This window comes from Tiliqua scincoides, chromosome 1, assembly GCF_035046505.1.
Source record: "Tiliqua scincoides isolate rTilSci1 chromosome 1, rTilSci1.hap2, whole genome shotgun sequence".
Taxonomy (NCBI): domain Eukaryota; kingdom Metazoa; phylum Chordata; class Lepidosauria; order Squamata; family Scincidae; genus Tiliqua; species Tiliqua scincoides.
In genome coordinates this window covers 46,333,435-46,348,398 of record NC_089821.1, presented here as the reverse complement: position 1 = coordinate 46,348,398, position 14,964 = coordinate 46,333,435, and the positions used below count along the sequence as shown (strand labels likewise).

General features: G+C 39.6%; 1 protein-coding gene across 3 annotated transcripts in view; it reads left to right on the top strand.

Annotated features, from left to right (window-relative positions):
• The window catches only part of USP47 (ubiquitin specific peptidase 47), an 83,274-nt gene that overhangs the window by 54,476 nt on the left and 13,834 nt on the right, over positions 1 to 14,964 (top strand). For 2 of the 3 annotated variants that reach the window (XM_066639239.1, XM_066639261.1), the window contains 10 exons: positions 13 to 165; positions 1,744 to 1,911; positions 4,281 to 4,412; positions 5,285 to 5,361; positions 6,103 to 6,158; positions 11,449 to 11,561; positions 13,068 to 13,172; positions 13,924 to 14,131; positions 14,379 to 14,494; positions 14,679 to 14,798. In XM_066639239.1, coding sequence (XP_066495336.1) covers positions 13 to 165; positions 1,744 to 1,911; positions 4,281 to 4,412; positions 5,285 to 5,361; positions 6,103 to 6,158; positions 11,449 to 11,561; positions 13,068 to 13,172; positions 13,924 to 14,131; positions 14,379 to 14,494; positions 14,679 to 14,798 — 1,248 coding nt within the window. The remainder of the gene's footprint in view (positions 1 to 12; positions 166 to 1,743; positions 1,912 to 4,280; positions 4,413 to 5,284; positions 5,362 to 6,102; positions 6,159 to 11,448; positions 11,562 to 13,067; positions 13,173 to 13,923; positions 14,132 to 14,378; positions 14,495 to 14,678; positions 14,799 to 14,964) is intronic. The other variant, XM_066639250.1, reaches the window with a different exon arrangement.

The window sequence follows — 14,964 nt, the reverse complement described above, 5'->3', positions numbered from 1 at the left end:
TTTGTTTTCCAGGGCTTGCGTTTTTTGCATTTTCCTTATCTGCTAACCTTGCAGCTGAAGAGATTTGACTTCGATTATACCACTATGCACAGGATAAAACTTAATGACCGTATGACATTTCCTGAAGAGTTAGACATGGGCTCATTCATTGATATTGAAGATGAGGTAATGAGCAACATTCAACTGGTTTTGTTTAAGAATCAACCTTATCTTTCCAATATAATTTTGTTGGCAAGAGTATTGTATTCATTCTTTTTCATCTCATGGCACACTGACAAGGCACTAAAATTGTCAAGGCACACCATCAGTCTTTTGACAATTGACAAGGCACACCATGCTGCTGGTGGGGGGTTCACAGCCCTCAATGGCTCTATTAATAAATGATATTTATTTAATAAATAAATTCACCAAATTCCCATGGCACACTTGTGGATCACTTGTGGCACACCAGTGTGCCAAGGCACACTGGTTGAAAATCCCTGTTCTAGATTATGAACCATCTGAGCAGTGTCTTTTTTTCTTTTAAAATCTTTTACATGGCTGCATACAACTTCTGAGTTTTAGAGGTAGCCTGTCTCTGAATACCAGATACAAGGGAGTGGCAACAGGTTGCAGGTATCTTGTTTTATGTGTCACAGAGGCACCTGATGGGCCACTGTGAAATACAGGAAGCTGAACTAGATTGGCCTGATCCAACAGGACTCTTCTTATGTTCTTAAATAGAGCATTCTGTAGATTGTCCGAGCTGCACATATGAATGAGCAGTGACTGTTTAATTACTCATCTTACATAAAACCAACACCTGTGTCTTTTGCTTGGGGAAGGTTAAAACAAAGGATGTGATAACAGTGTTTCTTTGCTGTCGTCATTACCATGGAATAGTCCTGAAGATAAGCGACTACTCAGTGCTAGAATTTAATTGCCAAATTTAATTTTTATTGTTTTAATTATTAAACAAGTAAACATTTAAAATGCTGTACTACAATCTATGTACTACAATGTAACATAGATCTGACCCAGCCCAAGCATGTGTGCAACACTCATGGACAGAGGATTCTTACGGGGATTAAGAAAGCCTCTATTTCCTTGTGTACGTGTATGAGAGGCAAACAGACCACCCGCTCCCTGCCTTGACCCTCTACATAGGTACAGGTGGAGGTGGGGGCAACTAGGACTTTATTGAACCCTATGGGATCTTGTCTGTATTTGAACTGAACTGGGCCTATTAATTTTTACTGTTGAAGGGCAACACACTTTTCACAAAAGTGTTTAATCTTATATAGTATTAGTGCAGTGTTTCTCAAACTGTGGGTCGGGACCCACTAGGTGGGTTGTGAGCCAATTTCAGGTGGGTCCCCATTCATTTCAATATTTTATTTTTAATATATTAGACTTGATGCTTCCATAGCATGTGACTGCAAATGTTACAGACCTGTACTTTTAACAACTATGTATATGCTTTTAACAATGATAGTAAACAGGACTTACACCTGGGTAAGTGTAGGTAGGATTGCAGCCTTGGATTGTTAAAAATTTCCCTGCGCGATGATGTCACTTACTGTCATGACATCACTTCCGGTGGGTCCCGACAAGATTTTTTCTAAAAAGTGGTTCCTGATGCTAAATGTGTGAGAACCACTGTATTAGTGCATACGGTTGGTTTTATGTTAAATGTTTCAAGAATTTCGTTATGTATAGGTTCTGTTAATAACTCCAAAGCTAATGTTAATGTCTTATTTTAAGAAGTCTCCTCAAACAGAGAGTTGCACTGACAGTGGAGCAGAGAATGAAGGCAGTTGTCACAGTGATCAAATGAGCAGCGATTTTTCCAATGATGATGGAGTTGATGAAGGAATATGTCTTGAAAATAATAGTACTGTCGAAAGGATTACTAAGGCTGGAAATGAAAAGGTATTTTTTTTAAAGTGTTCTACATCTCACTGTGTCTTAGATTTGATAACTATATATTGAGCTACTAGTTTTATTGACTATGTTTTAACATGTGAACCATACTGATGGGAATAAAAAGTGTGTTTTATTTATACGTTTAAAATATTTATATCCTGCCTTTCTTTCCATAAAAATAGGAAATTTCAAGGTACCTAACAAATATTAAATTTCAGGAAAATACAAAATCCCAATGACTAAAAAAAGAAAATTGATAAAAATAAAACAATAAAAGATAGCAAAGCAGAAAGAGCAATAAAAATCAGTAGCAAATGATAAAAAATTTAGCCACCAATTAAAACTATATAACTAAACTATAATTAAACCAATTAAAACTATATAACTATATAACTAAAGCTAAAAACAGCAACAGAGGCTTAGGGAGGGAAGGCCAAGTGGAAGAAGAATGTTTTTATCCCTGCTGGAAGACTAACAGAGTGTTGATCTTAACTCAGAAAGGAGGGAGTTACCGAGCTAAGGTGCACTAGAGAGAAATCTCTATCTCTTGTGCCCATCTGCGTGGCCTCAGCACATGTAGCAGAGTCCCCTCTAATGACCCTAGATGGTGAGCCAGTTGTTACAGAAAAAGATGATCCTTTAGATACCGCAAACCCAAATCACATAGGGCTTTAAAGGTCAAAACCAGCACCTCATATTGTGCCTAGTAGCAAACCAGCATGTTATCAAGGGAGTTGCATGGGGAATTATTTAATAAAGATTTATCTTGAGAAGAACACAGGATGATGAGTCCTGTACCCCCCAAGGAGAGAAAGTAGCAAAGGCGAATGCAGAGTAGCTCTGGGGGGAGGGGAGGGGAGGGAAGGAGAGCCTCCATTAAAAAAATTAGATTTATTGTGAAAGAACAGACATCAACATAGTGTACACTAAAGATACCCTTTCACCAGTGGTTCAGTAAAGATGCAGTATACATATCAGTCAACACCGTATATGCTGCTATGTTCTATACCAGTGATTTTCAATCTTTTTCATCTTATGGCACACTGACAAGGCACTTAAAAGGGTCAAGGCACACCAGCAGGTATTTGACAATTGACAAGGCACACCATGCTGCCAGTGGGGGCTCACATCTCCTATTGGCCGTATTAATAAATGACCTTCCCCCAAATTCCTGTGGCACACCTGTGGACCCCTTGCGGCACACCAGTGTGCCACGGCACAGTGGTTGAAAATGGCTGTTTTATACAGATGGCAGTTTCTGAACAGTTCCATGTAAAGTGTGTTACAAAACTCAGGTCTTAAGCTCATCAAGACACATATCCCTGTGGTTAGGTCTGACTGACCAAGTATGACCGCAGCTAGACTTGAATGTCAAGTCACACTAAGTTGTTGGCAACCTTCAGTCTCGAAAGACTATGGTATCGCGCTCTGAAAGGTGGTTCTGGAACAGCGTCTAGTGTGGCTGAAAAGGCCAATTCGGGAGTGACAATCCCTTCCACACTGGGAGCAAGTGCAGTCTGTCCCTGGTCTGTCTCCCTGGCTATGGGCCTTCCTTTTTTGCCTGTTTGCCTCAGCCTGTTGGCCAAGTGTCTCTTCAAACTGGGAAAGGCCATGCTGCACAGCCTGCCTCCAAGTGGGCTGCTCAGAGGCCAGGGTTTCCCACCTGTTGAGGTCCACTCCTAAGGCCTTCAGATCCCTCTTGCAGATGTCCTTGTATTGCAGCTGTGGTCTACCTGTAGGGCGGTTTCCTTGCACGAGTTCTCCATAGAGGAGATCCTTTGGGATCCGGCCGTCATCCATTCTCACGACATGACCGAGCCAACGCAGGTGTCTCTGTTTCAGCAGTGCATACATGCTAGGGATTCCAGCACGTTCCAGGACTGTGTTGTTTGGAACTTTGTCCTGCCAGGTGATGCCGAGAATGTGTCGGAGGCAGCGCATGTGGAAAGCGTTCCGTTTCCTCTCCTGTTGTGAGCGAAGAGTCAGAGCCTGAGTACACTTCTGTACAGCAAGTCACACTAGACTTGAATGAAATGACTTTAGAAGTTTTGAATGGCAGAGCCACTTGTGCATAGGGGTGTACGTAATGTTTTTCCTGTCTGCTACTTTGTGGTATCAGCTGCCACTCTTCAGACACTTCCTGCTGCAGGATTTAAGTCTGTGTTTGTGAGGAGAAATTGCACATCTTGAAACCCTGCAGAGTAGGAAGTAGCAGCAGCAGCAGCAGCGGAGGACTGACTGCGTAGAGAAATTGTAGCTGAGAGTAAAGAAAATGCTTTGAAACCAGTTCCAGAACTTCAATTTATGTAAAGCAAAAGATTCTTACCTGTGCATTGTGCTGTCTATTTAGTGATCCATTATTTTTCATCTCACAGAATTCACTGTTATATGAACTGTTTTCTGTGATGGTCCATTCGGGAAGTGCAGCTGGCGGCCATTATTATGCATGTATAAAATCATTCAGTGATGACCAGTGGTACAGCTTCAATGATCAACATGTTAGCAAGGTAAGTTTTTTAAATACCTTGTTAGTATTTCATGCTTAACAGTACATGAGAGTGTCCACCATATAACTGGATGCATTCATTTCCCACTGGGTGAGCTTTGAAGGACAGCTGTAAGAAGGAACTGGTTTTAATAATCTGTTTAGTGGTACAGTGAACCCTCAATTTAATGGTGTGATGGGGAGGGGTGTCGGAATTTAATGATGTGATGAGGGAGGGGTATCGGGGCCGAAAGTGTAAATCTGAATGCATTGAAATCAGCAGTGACACGTAAAACATGTATGACTAGTTTTTAATAAAGCAAAAAAAAAAATTCCAAAGTCATTAAAATTGAGAGTTCACTGTACCTAAATGGTTCAGGATAAATAGTCCCCTGGCACGTGTGTCTGTCTATAAATGGAAACTTTTCACATACGCTGTTGGCCAGCATGTGTAGGCCTGTATATTACCCAAAACAGGGGTGTCAAACTCATAACATACAGTGGGCTGAATACCATTCATACCATTCATACCATTCACCTGTGAAGGTCCAGAAATGATATCATTAAGCAGAAAGTGACATCATTAAGCAGGTGATGACCAGAAATTATCATTCAGAAACTAATTAACTGCAAATGACAGAAGTGAGAATATGCAAACCTTGATCATATTTTCAGGTTATGGGAAACCCCAATTATCACATGGGCCTCCCTTTCAGCAGTGACATCTCAGCATAGCTCAGCAGCTGAAGCTAACTGGGAGAGACCAATTATCACACAGGCCAGATTAAGAGCTTCCACAGGCTGCATTTGGCCTGTGGGCCTTATGTTTGACACCCCTGACCTAAAATAATAATGTTACGTGAAAATTTGTGTGTCTCTTTATTTTCCAACCAGATAACTCATGAAGACATTAAGAAAACTTATGGTGGAACATCCGGAAGCAGAGGGTATTATTCCAGTGCTTTTGCAAGGCAAGGAAACTTTAATATTCTGATACTAGTGTAGTCTAGTGGTCTATTCCAAACTAGAGACCGCTGCGCACTGGGAATGCCTTCCCTGGCGCAACCAGAGCTTACCGTTCTAGTACGCTGTGGCTCTCCATGTCCCCAGATCGGGACACGTGACACTCTGGGTGGTGGTGTCTATGGTGCAGTGCCCCAGCAGGCAGACACAACTGCACAGAGCATCATGTCATCCTGATCTGGGGACATGGGGAGCCATAGCATTCCAGAATGGGGAAGGAGGATTCACCCAAACCTTAGATCTGGCCTGTGGGCTGGGATTTAGAGGGAGCTGGTTTAGGCAATTCCCTTCATTAAACTAGTATAGTTTTTCTTCATGTTTAAAAGTTTTCTCAGTATGTTCAGGTAACATGGACACATGTGTGCCCTGTATAGATGTTCCTAAGCTCTGTCTTGGGAATTCAGCAAATAATTTTTTCAGGCCTCAGACTTCTTTGTATCATGTAAACACTTTAATTTCAATATTTTTGTTTTCTTCAAAATCCTGGAAAACAATGGCATCAGCACAAACGCCTGCAATGCCTGTTTAATGTTCTTTTACCAAAACTTGCATTTTGGTGGCAGGCAGCCCATTTTGGATTGGACTGTAAGAGATGTAATGCTGTGTGCATTTCGTTTGACTATTCTATGCAAATGTGTGCGTTAACATTCAAAATGCAGATACTGACTATATAAAAATCTTCTCAATAGCTCGACAAACGCATATATGCTTATTTATAGACTGAAGGATCCAACAAGAAATGCAAGTAAGTATATAAGTATTTTCATAGTGTGCAGCTAAGCAAACTGTACTTTTGAAATACAAGATAAAATAGTCCATTCTGCCCCCAAAAAGGCAGTCTGCCTGCACCCTAGGGTGCCCATCTCCCACAGGTCCTTGCTTCCTGTCATGAGGTTGTTGTACAGGTCCTTTCCTGGGGGTGAGGCTTCTTTTGAGGCCTCAGAATATGTCCTGGGGAAGGGGTTATGTTTCACCCTGATCCCTCTTTCGGGGGCATTCCTCTGGTCACGGTAATGACCAGTGGCTTCTCACAGAGCTCCTCAGGCTGTTTCCCCTCCAAGCAGAGATCATTTACCTCATTGGCCTCAAATGGAAGTTTGTTTCCCTTGGGCAAGGGGCCATCCACCCTGCCATCCATCCTGCCTCTACCTAACTCCTTCCTAAAGTCCATTCTGATTCCCTGTCCACCCCATCAACTCCCATAGTTCACCTAGCATTGTAATGGAATACTGCTCCTTGGGGCCACAACCTATGCAAGGGAAGCTCAGTTTCAGAGTTGGCCACTCAGTGTTCTGAGCAGCTGTTCACAGGACACCTTTTGGTGTGCACATCAATGTGGTAGTTGTCTTCAGCATGGGGAAGCACATGGTTTGAACTTGCAAGGTGGCCAGAGAGTAGACCTGCAATCCTGCCAGCACAGGCATGATGACCTCTTTGTTGGCTTATTCTATGCCTTTATTCTATGATCCATGGTGGTAGGCTTCCTAGACATAATCGGATTTCATGCATGATTTGGGTGAAAACAGCTTTTATTTGACCGCAGCCTGAAGATTGTTCATTTCAATGTCACGAATACCAGCCATGAAAGCCTTAGTATTCATGCATGAGTGTTTTTTAATTAAGAGAGAGAGAGAGAGAGAGATGGTATAACTTAATATACTTTTTTTTCCTCTGATTTTTGCAAATGAGAACAAGTGTGGTGGTGAGCCAATATGTGTCATGGTTCTGATGTTGGACTTGGATCTGGAAGAGCCAGATTCAAATCCCTAATCAGCCATGGAGCTTCCTGGGTGACCTTGGGCCAGTCACTGTCTCTCAACCTCACCTATTTTACAGGGTGGTTGTGAGGACAAAAAAGAACAAAGGAACCATGTACCCCACACTGAGCTCCTTGGAAGAAGGGTGGTATAAAAATGTGAAATAAAAAATAAATGTTATTCACTGAGCTACGTACTTACTGGTTTTACAATATATGTATATATATTTTTTGCATCTTCAGTGTTTTCCCTTGGACTCTTAGTATGCAGCTCTGGTCAAATTACAGAAACATCTTCAGTTGTATCAAAAGTTGTTGTTGCGTGTTTCTAAGAACTTTTTTTGCAAAGGGGATGGAAATTTCCTTCTGCCTCCTTCAGCTGTGCCCAGTAGTTTCCAAACTGTGTGCTGCAGCATTTGAGGGTGCCTTGGTGGACTCACAGGGCGCTATGGAATGTCCCTGGTGGCATCTTCTTCCCAGCTCTCCCATATGCCGCCATCTTGGATCTTGTGTGATTCTTGCAAGATCTTTCATGAATTGTACAATATCTTGCTCAAGCCAAGATGCCAGGAGAGTCGAAAGAGGAGGCAACCACGAAAGAAAGTACCTGTGACTGTGAACATAAGAACAGCACCACTGGATCAGCCCATAGGCCCATCTAGTCCAGCTTCCTGTATCTCACAGCAGCCCACCAAATGCCCCAGGGAGCACACCTGATAACAGACCTGCATCCTGGTGCCCCCCCCCCCGCATCTGACATAGCCCATTTCTAAAATCAGGAGGTTGCACATACACATCATGGCTTGTAACCCGTAATGGATTTTTCCTCCAGAAACTTGTCCAATCCCCTTTTAAAGGCATCCAGGCCAGATGCCGTCACCACATCCTGCGGCAAAGAGTTCCACAGACCAACCACACACTGAGTAAAGAAATATTTTCTTTTGTCTGTCCTAACTCTCCCAACACTCAATTTTAGTGGATGTCCCCTGGTTCTGGTGTTATGTGAGATTGTAAAGAGCATCTCTCTATCCACTTAATCCTGCCCATGCATAATTTTGTATGTCTCAGTCATGTCCCCCCTCAGGCGTCTCTTTTCTAGGCTGAAGAGGCCCAAACACCGTAGCCTTTCCTCATAAGGAAGGTGTTCCAGCCCAGCGATCATCTTAGTTGCTCTCTTTTGCACCTTTTCCATTTCCACTATAACTTTTTTGAGATGTGGTGACCAGAACTGGACACAATACTCCAGTTGTGGCCTTACCATTGATTTGTACAACGACATTATAATATTAGCTGTTTTGTTCTCAATACCTTTTCTAATGATCCCAAGCATAGAATTGGCCTTCTTTACTGCCGCCGCACATTGGGTTGACACTTTCTTTCCCCCCTTTTATTTATTTATTTATTTTTAATTAACATGCACAGATATACAAACATATAACATACCTTTAGGAGTGCTAAATACCATATACCATTACTCATTAATCATACTATATCTCCTAATCTACTACTCACCTACTTCTACCTCTTATTAATTTATCCATTTATTTATATAATATATACTAAATTTTCCCTAATGCCCTGTATTATATTTTCTAAATTTTCACTTTCTATCAAACATAGACTTACTTCAATTACTCATTAATATTAAAACAAAATAATCTAATTACCAAAGTATAACAGCATATAAAACAATGCTTCCATCTACTTCTAACTCTTCTACTCATTTATATATTTCTTATATCAAATATAATAGATTTTTCTTAATTCCCTATAATATCTTTTCTAAATATTCACTTTTTATCATCTCAACTAGTTCAATTTCTCATTAATATCAAATAATAATAATCTCATTTCCAAATTATAATAAAACCAACAATCTCTTATAATGTTCTTTACCATTCTCCAATCTGATTACATTTTTTTCTTTAACATAATAACCACCTATAAAACAATTCATCCACATGCTAACATATCCAGCTATTTTTTCTAATTCATTCTTATATATCAATTTCATATATATTTATTTTTTAAGTAAATTTAAACAAGTTATTAACTAAATAAAATCCTCCAATTTTCTTTAAACCTCAGGTTTCTTTTTCTTTCTTTCCATTTTTTCTCCTGTAATATCTTTAATAATCTCCATAACATAATCCAATAAGCCCACACTTTCTTGTATAAGGTATGTTCATTCTTCCAGTTAACTGGGATATGTTTTCTTCTTCTTGTTCCAACAAATTTTGTATTTTGTGCACCAATGTTACTCTGTCCATCTTCTCTGTTTCAATCTCCATCAGTGTCCCCTCTAGATCCTGTTGATTTTCCACTCTTCTAATTTCTGTATCCACTCTTCTGATGATGATTTCTTCCCTCACCATCATCTTTTCCACTTTCTCCTTCTGTTTATCTTCTGTTTTCTTCACATCTTCCAGTTGCTCCTTGCACACATCTCTTTGTTGAGAGAGAGTCTTTAAACTGACTTGAATCTTCAAGGACCAACTCAACTGCTGTCTTCTCATTGTGAGCAATTTTTCCAAATTTTTGAGGATCATTTGAGTCCAAATATCTGGAACAGGCTCCATCTTGCAATTTCTCTCTAATCCACAAGATGTCCACAGCGTATTATTCTCCTTACTTCCACCACGTTTTTTCAGTTAGGCATTTTTTGAATTTTTCTTACAAATAACAGTGTGATTAATGGAAAAAAACAAAAGAAACAGTCTCAAGGAGCAAAACTCTTTGAAGTCTAATAAAAATTATATCCACAAGTAATTCTGGATTTTAGTCCACACACCAAATTATATTTATAATTATAATCCACGACTGATTTATTCCGCTACAAAGATAAAGAGCACTTTCAACATCCTTAAAAAGTTTCTCATTAACACCTTCAGTGTATCCAGGGTTTTTAGCCAAATCAGTCAATCAAAGCCAGGGACAATATTAACACATACTTATCTTAAATTTCCATCTTAAACTTTACGCTTCATGCTTTTTCTTCCATATGGTATCTTAGCACGGAGCCAGCAGCTTGATTGCAGACACTGCACCTCCCCCAATACTGTCCCTGATGATTAGGTTTCCGAGAAGAAAGCCCCCCCCCCCCCCGCTGGGTCGGACTTTCAAAATCTCTAGTACCTGCACCGTGGAAAGATCTTATCCTGACAAAGATCTTCAGATCCTCTTCAGACCTGCAGTTTTTTGGGGGGAAACAAACTGTCTCTCAGGAACCCCTGGAGACATGTCTGTTCATCCACTGTTTTCTCCTCCTCCTCCGGGTTGACACTTTCATCGACCTGTCCACCACCACCCCAAGATCTCTCTCCTGATCTGTCACAGACAGCTCAGAACCCATTAGCCTATATGTGATGTTTTGATTTTTTTGCCCCAATGTGCATGACTTTACACTTACTTACATTGAAACACATCTGCCATTTTGCTGCCCATTCTGCCAGTTTGGAGAGATCCTTCTGGAGCTCCTCACAATCACTTCTGGTCTTCACCACTTGGAAAAGTTTGGTGTCGTCTGCAAACTTAGCCACTTCACTGCTCAACCCTGTCTCCAGGTCATTTATGAAGAGGTTGAAGAGCACCAGTCCCAGGACTGATCCTCGGGGCACACCTCTTTTCACCTCTCTCCATTGTGAAAATTGCCCATTGACACCCACCCTCTGTTTCCTGGTCTTTAACCAGGTCTCAATCCAGGAGAGGACCTGCCCTGACTGTGGAGTTTGGGACTCCCTGACTGTGATAAGTTTGGGAGCTGCTGTGCTGTGCCCTTGAAGTTATGTTCCTGAGCCCTGGGATATTCTAGTTCAGGATGGTGTGTGGCACAGGAGGTGGCAGCAACGAGGCTGCTCTGTAAACTTTCAGGGAACAATAACTCAGGATACAACCCAAACATTTTTGTAAACTAAAAATTGCACATAATAATACAACAAAGCAAAACATAGTTCCATATAGTAAATGTAGGTAGTGCTCAGTAGAATTGTATTTTAAGTCTTCAGAACCTCTGGGCCAGTACAAAAGAACTTTTATTTTTCTGTTCTGGCTTAGAGGTGGTCTGAAGACTTACAATACAATTTTGCTGAGCACTGCCTACATGACCAACTATGCCATACAGCATATGGAACCTATATATAAGGTTTTATATATACATAACCTATATATATAAGGTGATCTGAGCTCTAAAGTAAGTTACAAACATAAGGAAAGGTTATAGAGTGCTGAATGTTGTAGGAAAGATGTATTTCATTTAATTTTTTCTTCTTTGCATTGGTAGAATTCTTGGATGTGAATGAATATCCAGATCATATTAAAAGATTGGTACAAAAAGAAAAAGAGTTAGAAGAACAAGAAAAGAGACAACGTGAAATAGAGCGTAATACTTGCAAGGTTTGTTCTGACAGGCTTAATAATCTCCACATAACTTCTGCTTAAAGTAAGATAAAAAGATGCAATACTGCAGTATTGATCTGATATACTGCAAAGAAAAGTAATAAAGTTATACCCCTCTGTTTCATCACGTTACAATCCGAGCTGATTTCTCATTTGTGTGCAAACTTTCTCTCTTGGCACTGTGGTAACAAGTTAGTATTATACTGTATGTTTTGGGGGAATTACGTTTGCCAAGTACAGAAGATACAAAATGTCATTCACTTTCTCCTTTGAGAAAATACTTTAACATTGGTTCTTCCTACTACATTATGGCATTCTCTAATTTTATTGGGGGTTGCTTCCTCCTTTCTGATCAATTCTCTGCTGATTAAACTCAAGCTAGTATGCCCTCCGTGATGAATGTCTGCCTGCACTCTATTGTCAGATATTTCATAATGCAATTATTTCTTTCTGCACAAGTAAATGTTCTGAACATCTTAACTGTCTTGTATGTAGTATTTGTGACTACCCAACTGTAAACCAACTTGGAAACTGTAAATAGTTGCCTTGCAGTGAAGGTGCCCAGTGCAAAAGTTTGCATTATTGTGTATGTTTGAGTTTAGCCTGAATTTCTGTTCTTGGACGAAAGTGTGATATCTGTGGAAAGAATCAGTGTGCATAGAAACAACTTTCCTATTGAAGTGAATAGGAGGACCATGAAAGGTTTTGTGTGTGCACACTACAAATATTAGTTGGGTGGGAAAACTGTCCATTTCTACCTAATGTTACATATACACAACAGGGATCAAATGTGTACATCTGTGAGTTGGGCAGAAAATTAATGGGAGAATTTTCAGCTTTACTTGTGTGTGAGGGTAAAATAGCTAAAATTCAAAAAATAGTCTTTTTCTATGTGTTTTAATTTAGGTTTGGAGGTTTTAATATAAACTTTAAATCATAAAATATTTTAATTATATTTTGAGGGCCTAGGGAAGTAATATTGATTCTTTGATCATTTGTGCAGTTTGTGTGAATTCTAACAATGCTCCATTTTGTGGACAACAAATGAAGGAGCAGACTAGATCTGCAGTCCAATTTGGCCTGCCATCACACTTTTTGAATACTGATTGGTATAATTTATGATGCCTGTGTTAGTAGGATTCAGAAATTCCTGCCCTCCATTTTATGTTTTTAAAATTTCTGGCTATCTAATATACTTTCAAAAATGATTTTGCCCAGATAGTGGCTTGAATCAAAACGTATCCCTGCACTCACAGAGGCTTATTCCGTAAATGGAAAGTGCATGGCAGTTAAAGAGACCTGAGTGTGTGTGTGTCTCTTTGCCAGTGCAATGCTCCTTCTGCTCATGAAATTGGCCTTCACAAGGCTGGGGTAAGATCAGATCCAAGCCCATATTTCTATGCTTTATTAGGTACTGTTTTGTATTTCTGTAACTTTATTAGCTAACATCTATTGACTGTACTTTAAATCTGTTTGACTTATTCCTTTTTGTTGACTGTACAGATAAAACTGTTTTGTATGCATCCTGTGAAACAAATAATGATGGAAAATAAGCTAGAGGTTCACAAGGACAAGACTCTGAAGGAAGCTGTAGAAATAGCGTATAAGGTACAGGATTATATATATATATTCAGTGATAAATGATAGATTGATCAAGGTCCACAGAACTATGAATGGCGTTCTCTGTGCCCAGTGCACCTTTTCTAGTTTGCCCTCTCCTCGCACCTCTCAAAAGTGATTCCTCAGAACCAGGATCTTCCAAGTGGTCTGCTTCAGGAAGAAGGAATCTGGTTATCTCTTTGGCCCCTTCTCTTGGAAGTGCTTTCCATTGGCATGTGGGACCCTGTATTTTTTGGTTGATTAACACAATTGTGTTAAGATGCACAATAGATGGTATTGAATTTTTATTTTATTGGACCAGCAGCAATTAAAAATACTGTATTTTTTAAAAACTGGTTGATTTTGAAGATGCTATCTTGACAATTGCTTATCTTTGTGAAACTGTGGCCACAGCTGCTTCTTTGTGAAACTGTGGCCACAGCTGCTTCTAAATCAGAAGATAACATAACTAAAGGATTATTTCAACACTGGCAACCTTAAAACTAGAAACTATACCTCAATTCCTTGGGGGCAGACCAGGGGGAATAATTACAACTCTTTTCAGACCACTGAGAATGCATGTATAACTTACATTTTTAAATTTATACTGCATTTTTCAGTGATCATGGTGGCTAGAACTGCTTAGTCAGATTGCAAAGCTGGAAGTGGCAGCACCCTTTGACATGTTTGAATTGAACATTTTGTCAGGATTAAGATGTGTATTTTCTATAATTTTTTTTTACTTTTGCATTGGTTTTAGATAATGGATTTAGAAGAGGCGATTCCTATGGATTGTTGTCGCCTTGTTAAGTATGATGAATTCCATGATTATTTGGAGAGATCATATGAAGGAGAAGAGGACACGCCAATGGGTATACTTCTTGGAGGTATCAAATCCACATATATGTTTGATCTCCTTTTGGAAACAAGGCGACCTGACCAGGTTTTCCAATGTTATAAACCTGGTGGTAAGTATATTTTCATCAAATAGTTCAATGTTATAAATGGAAAGGCTAAATTTCTTTAAAGACATTTGCTGAGAGATTGTTTAGCTATGCTATTTATGCACTTTCCAAACATAATGGTTTTTCTAAAGAGGCATCAGAGTCATTGCATATTATTATTAAACTGCTGTGGCAACTGTTAAGAAGATAACATCTTTCTTTTGTTTCATTTGATGTATGTTAAAAGATTATTTTTTTCTTACTCTGACAGAAGTAATGGTAAAAGTTCATGTCGTTGACCTAAAGCAAGAAACGGTGGCCTCTTCCATTAGTGTCCGCGCTTATTTGAATCAGACAGTTACAGAGTTCAAGTATCTCATTGCAAAGGTAAATCAATAGCATCATGACTAGTAGTCATTTGGCTTTTAAGTCTTGGTGGCTTGACTGACTTGCTATCCATGATATTTTCTCCCCTCTTTGTGAGTGTGCGCATGTTGTAAGTTGGATGCCTGCAGTTTAGTATTCAAAAACAATTTCTAACAAGATACCTTGTATTCCTTTTGCCTGTTAGGCTGTCCACTTGCCTGCGGAGACAATGAGAGTTGTGCTGGAACGTTGCTACAATGATTTGCGTCTTCTCAGTGTGGCCAACAAAACACTGAAAGCAGAAGGCTTTTTTAGGAGCAATAAAGTAAGACTTTTTTCCCTTCCAGTTTTTGTGTATTAATATTGCATTGCAGATTTTACAATGTGCTGGATACAGTGAACATTTAAAATCTTTTTATTTCAGATTGCTTTTGAAAAAATAAATTTGAAAACTAATTAAAATAATGAAATGGTTTCCAGAAGTGTGGCGT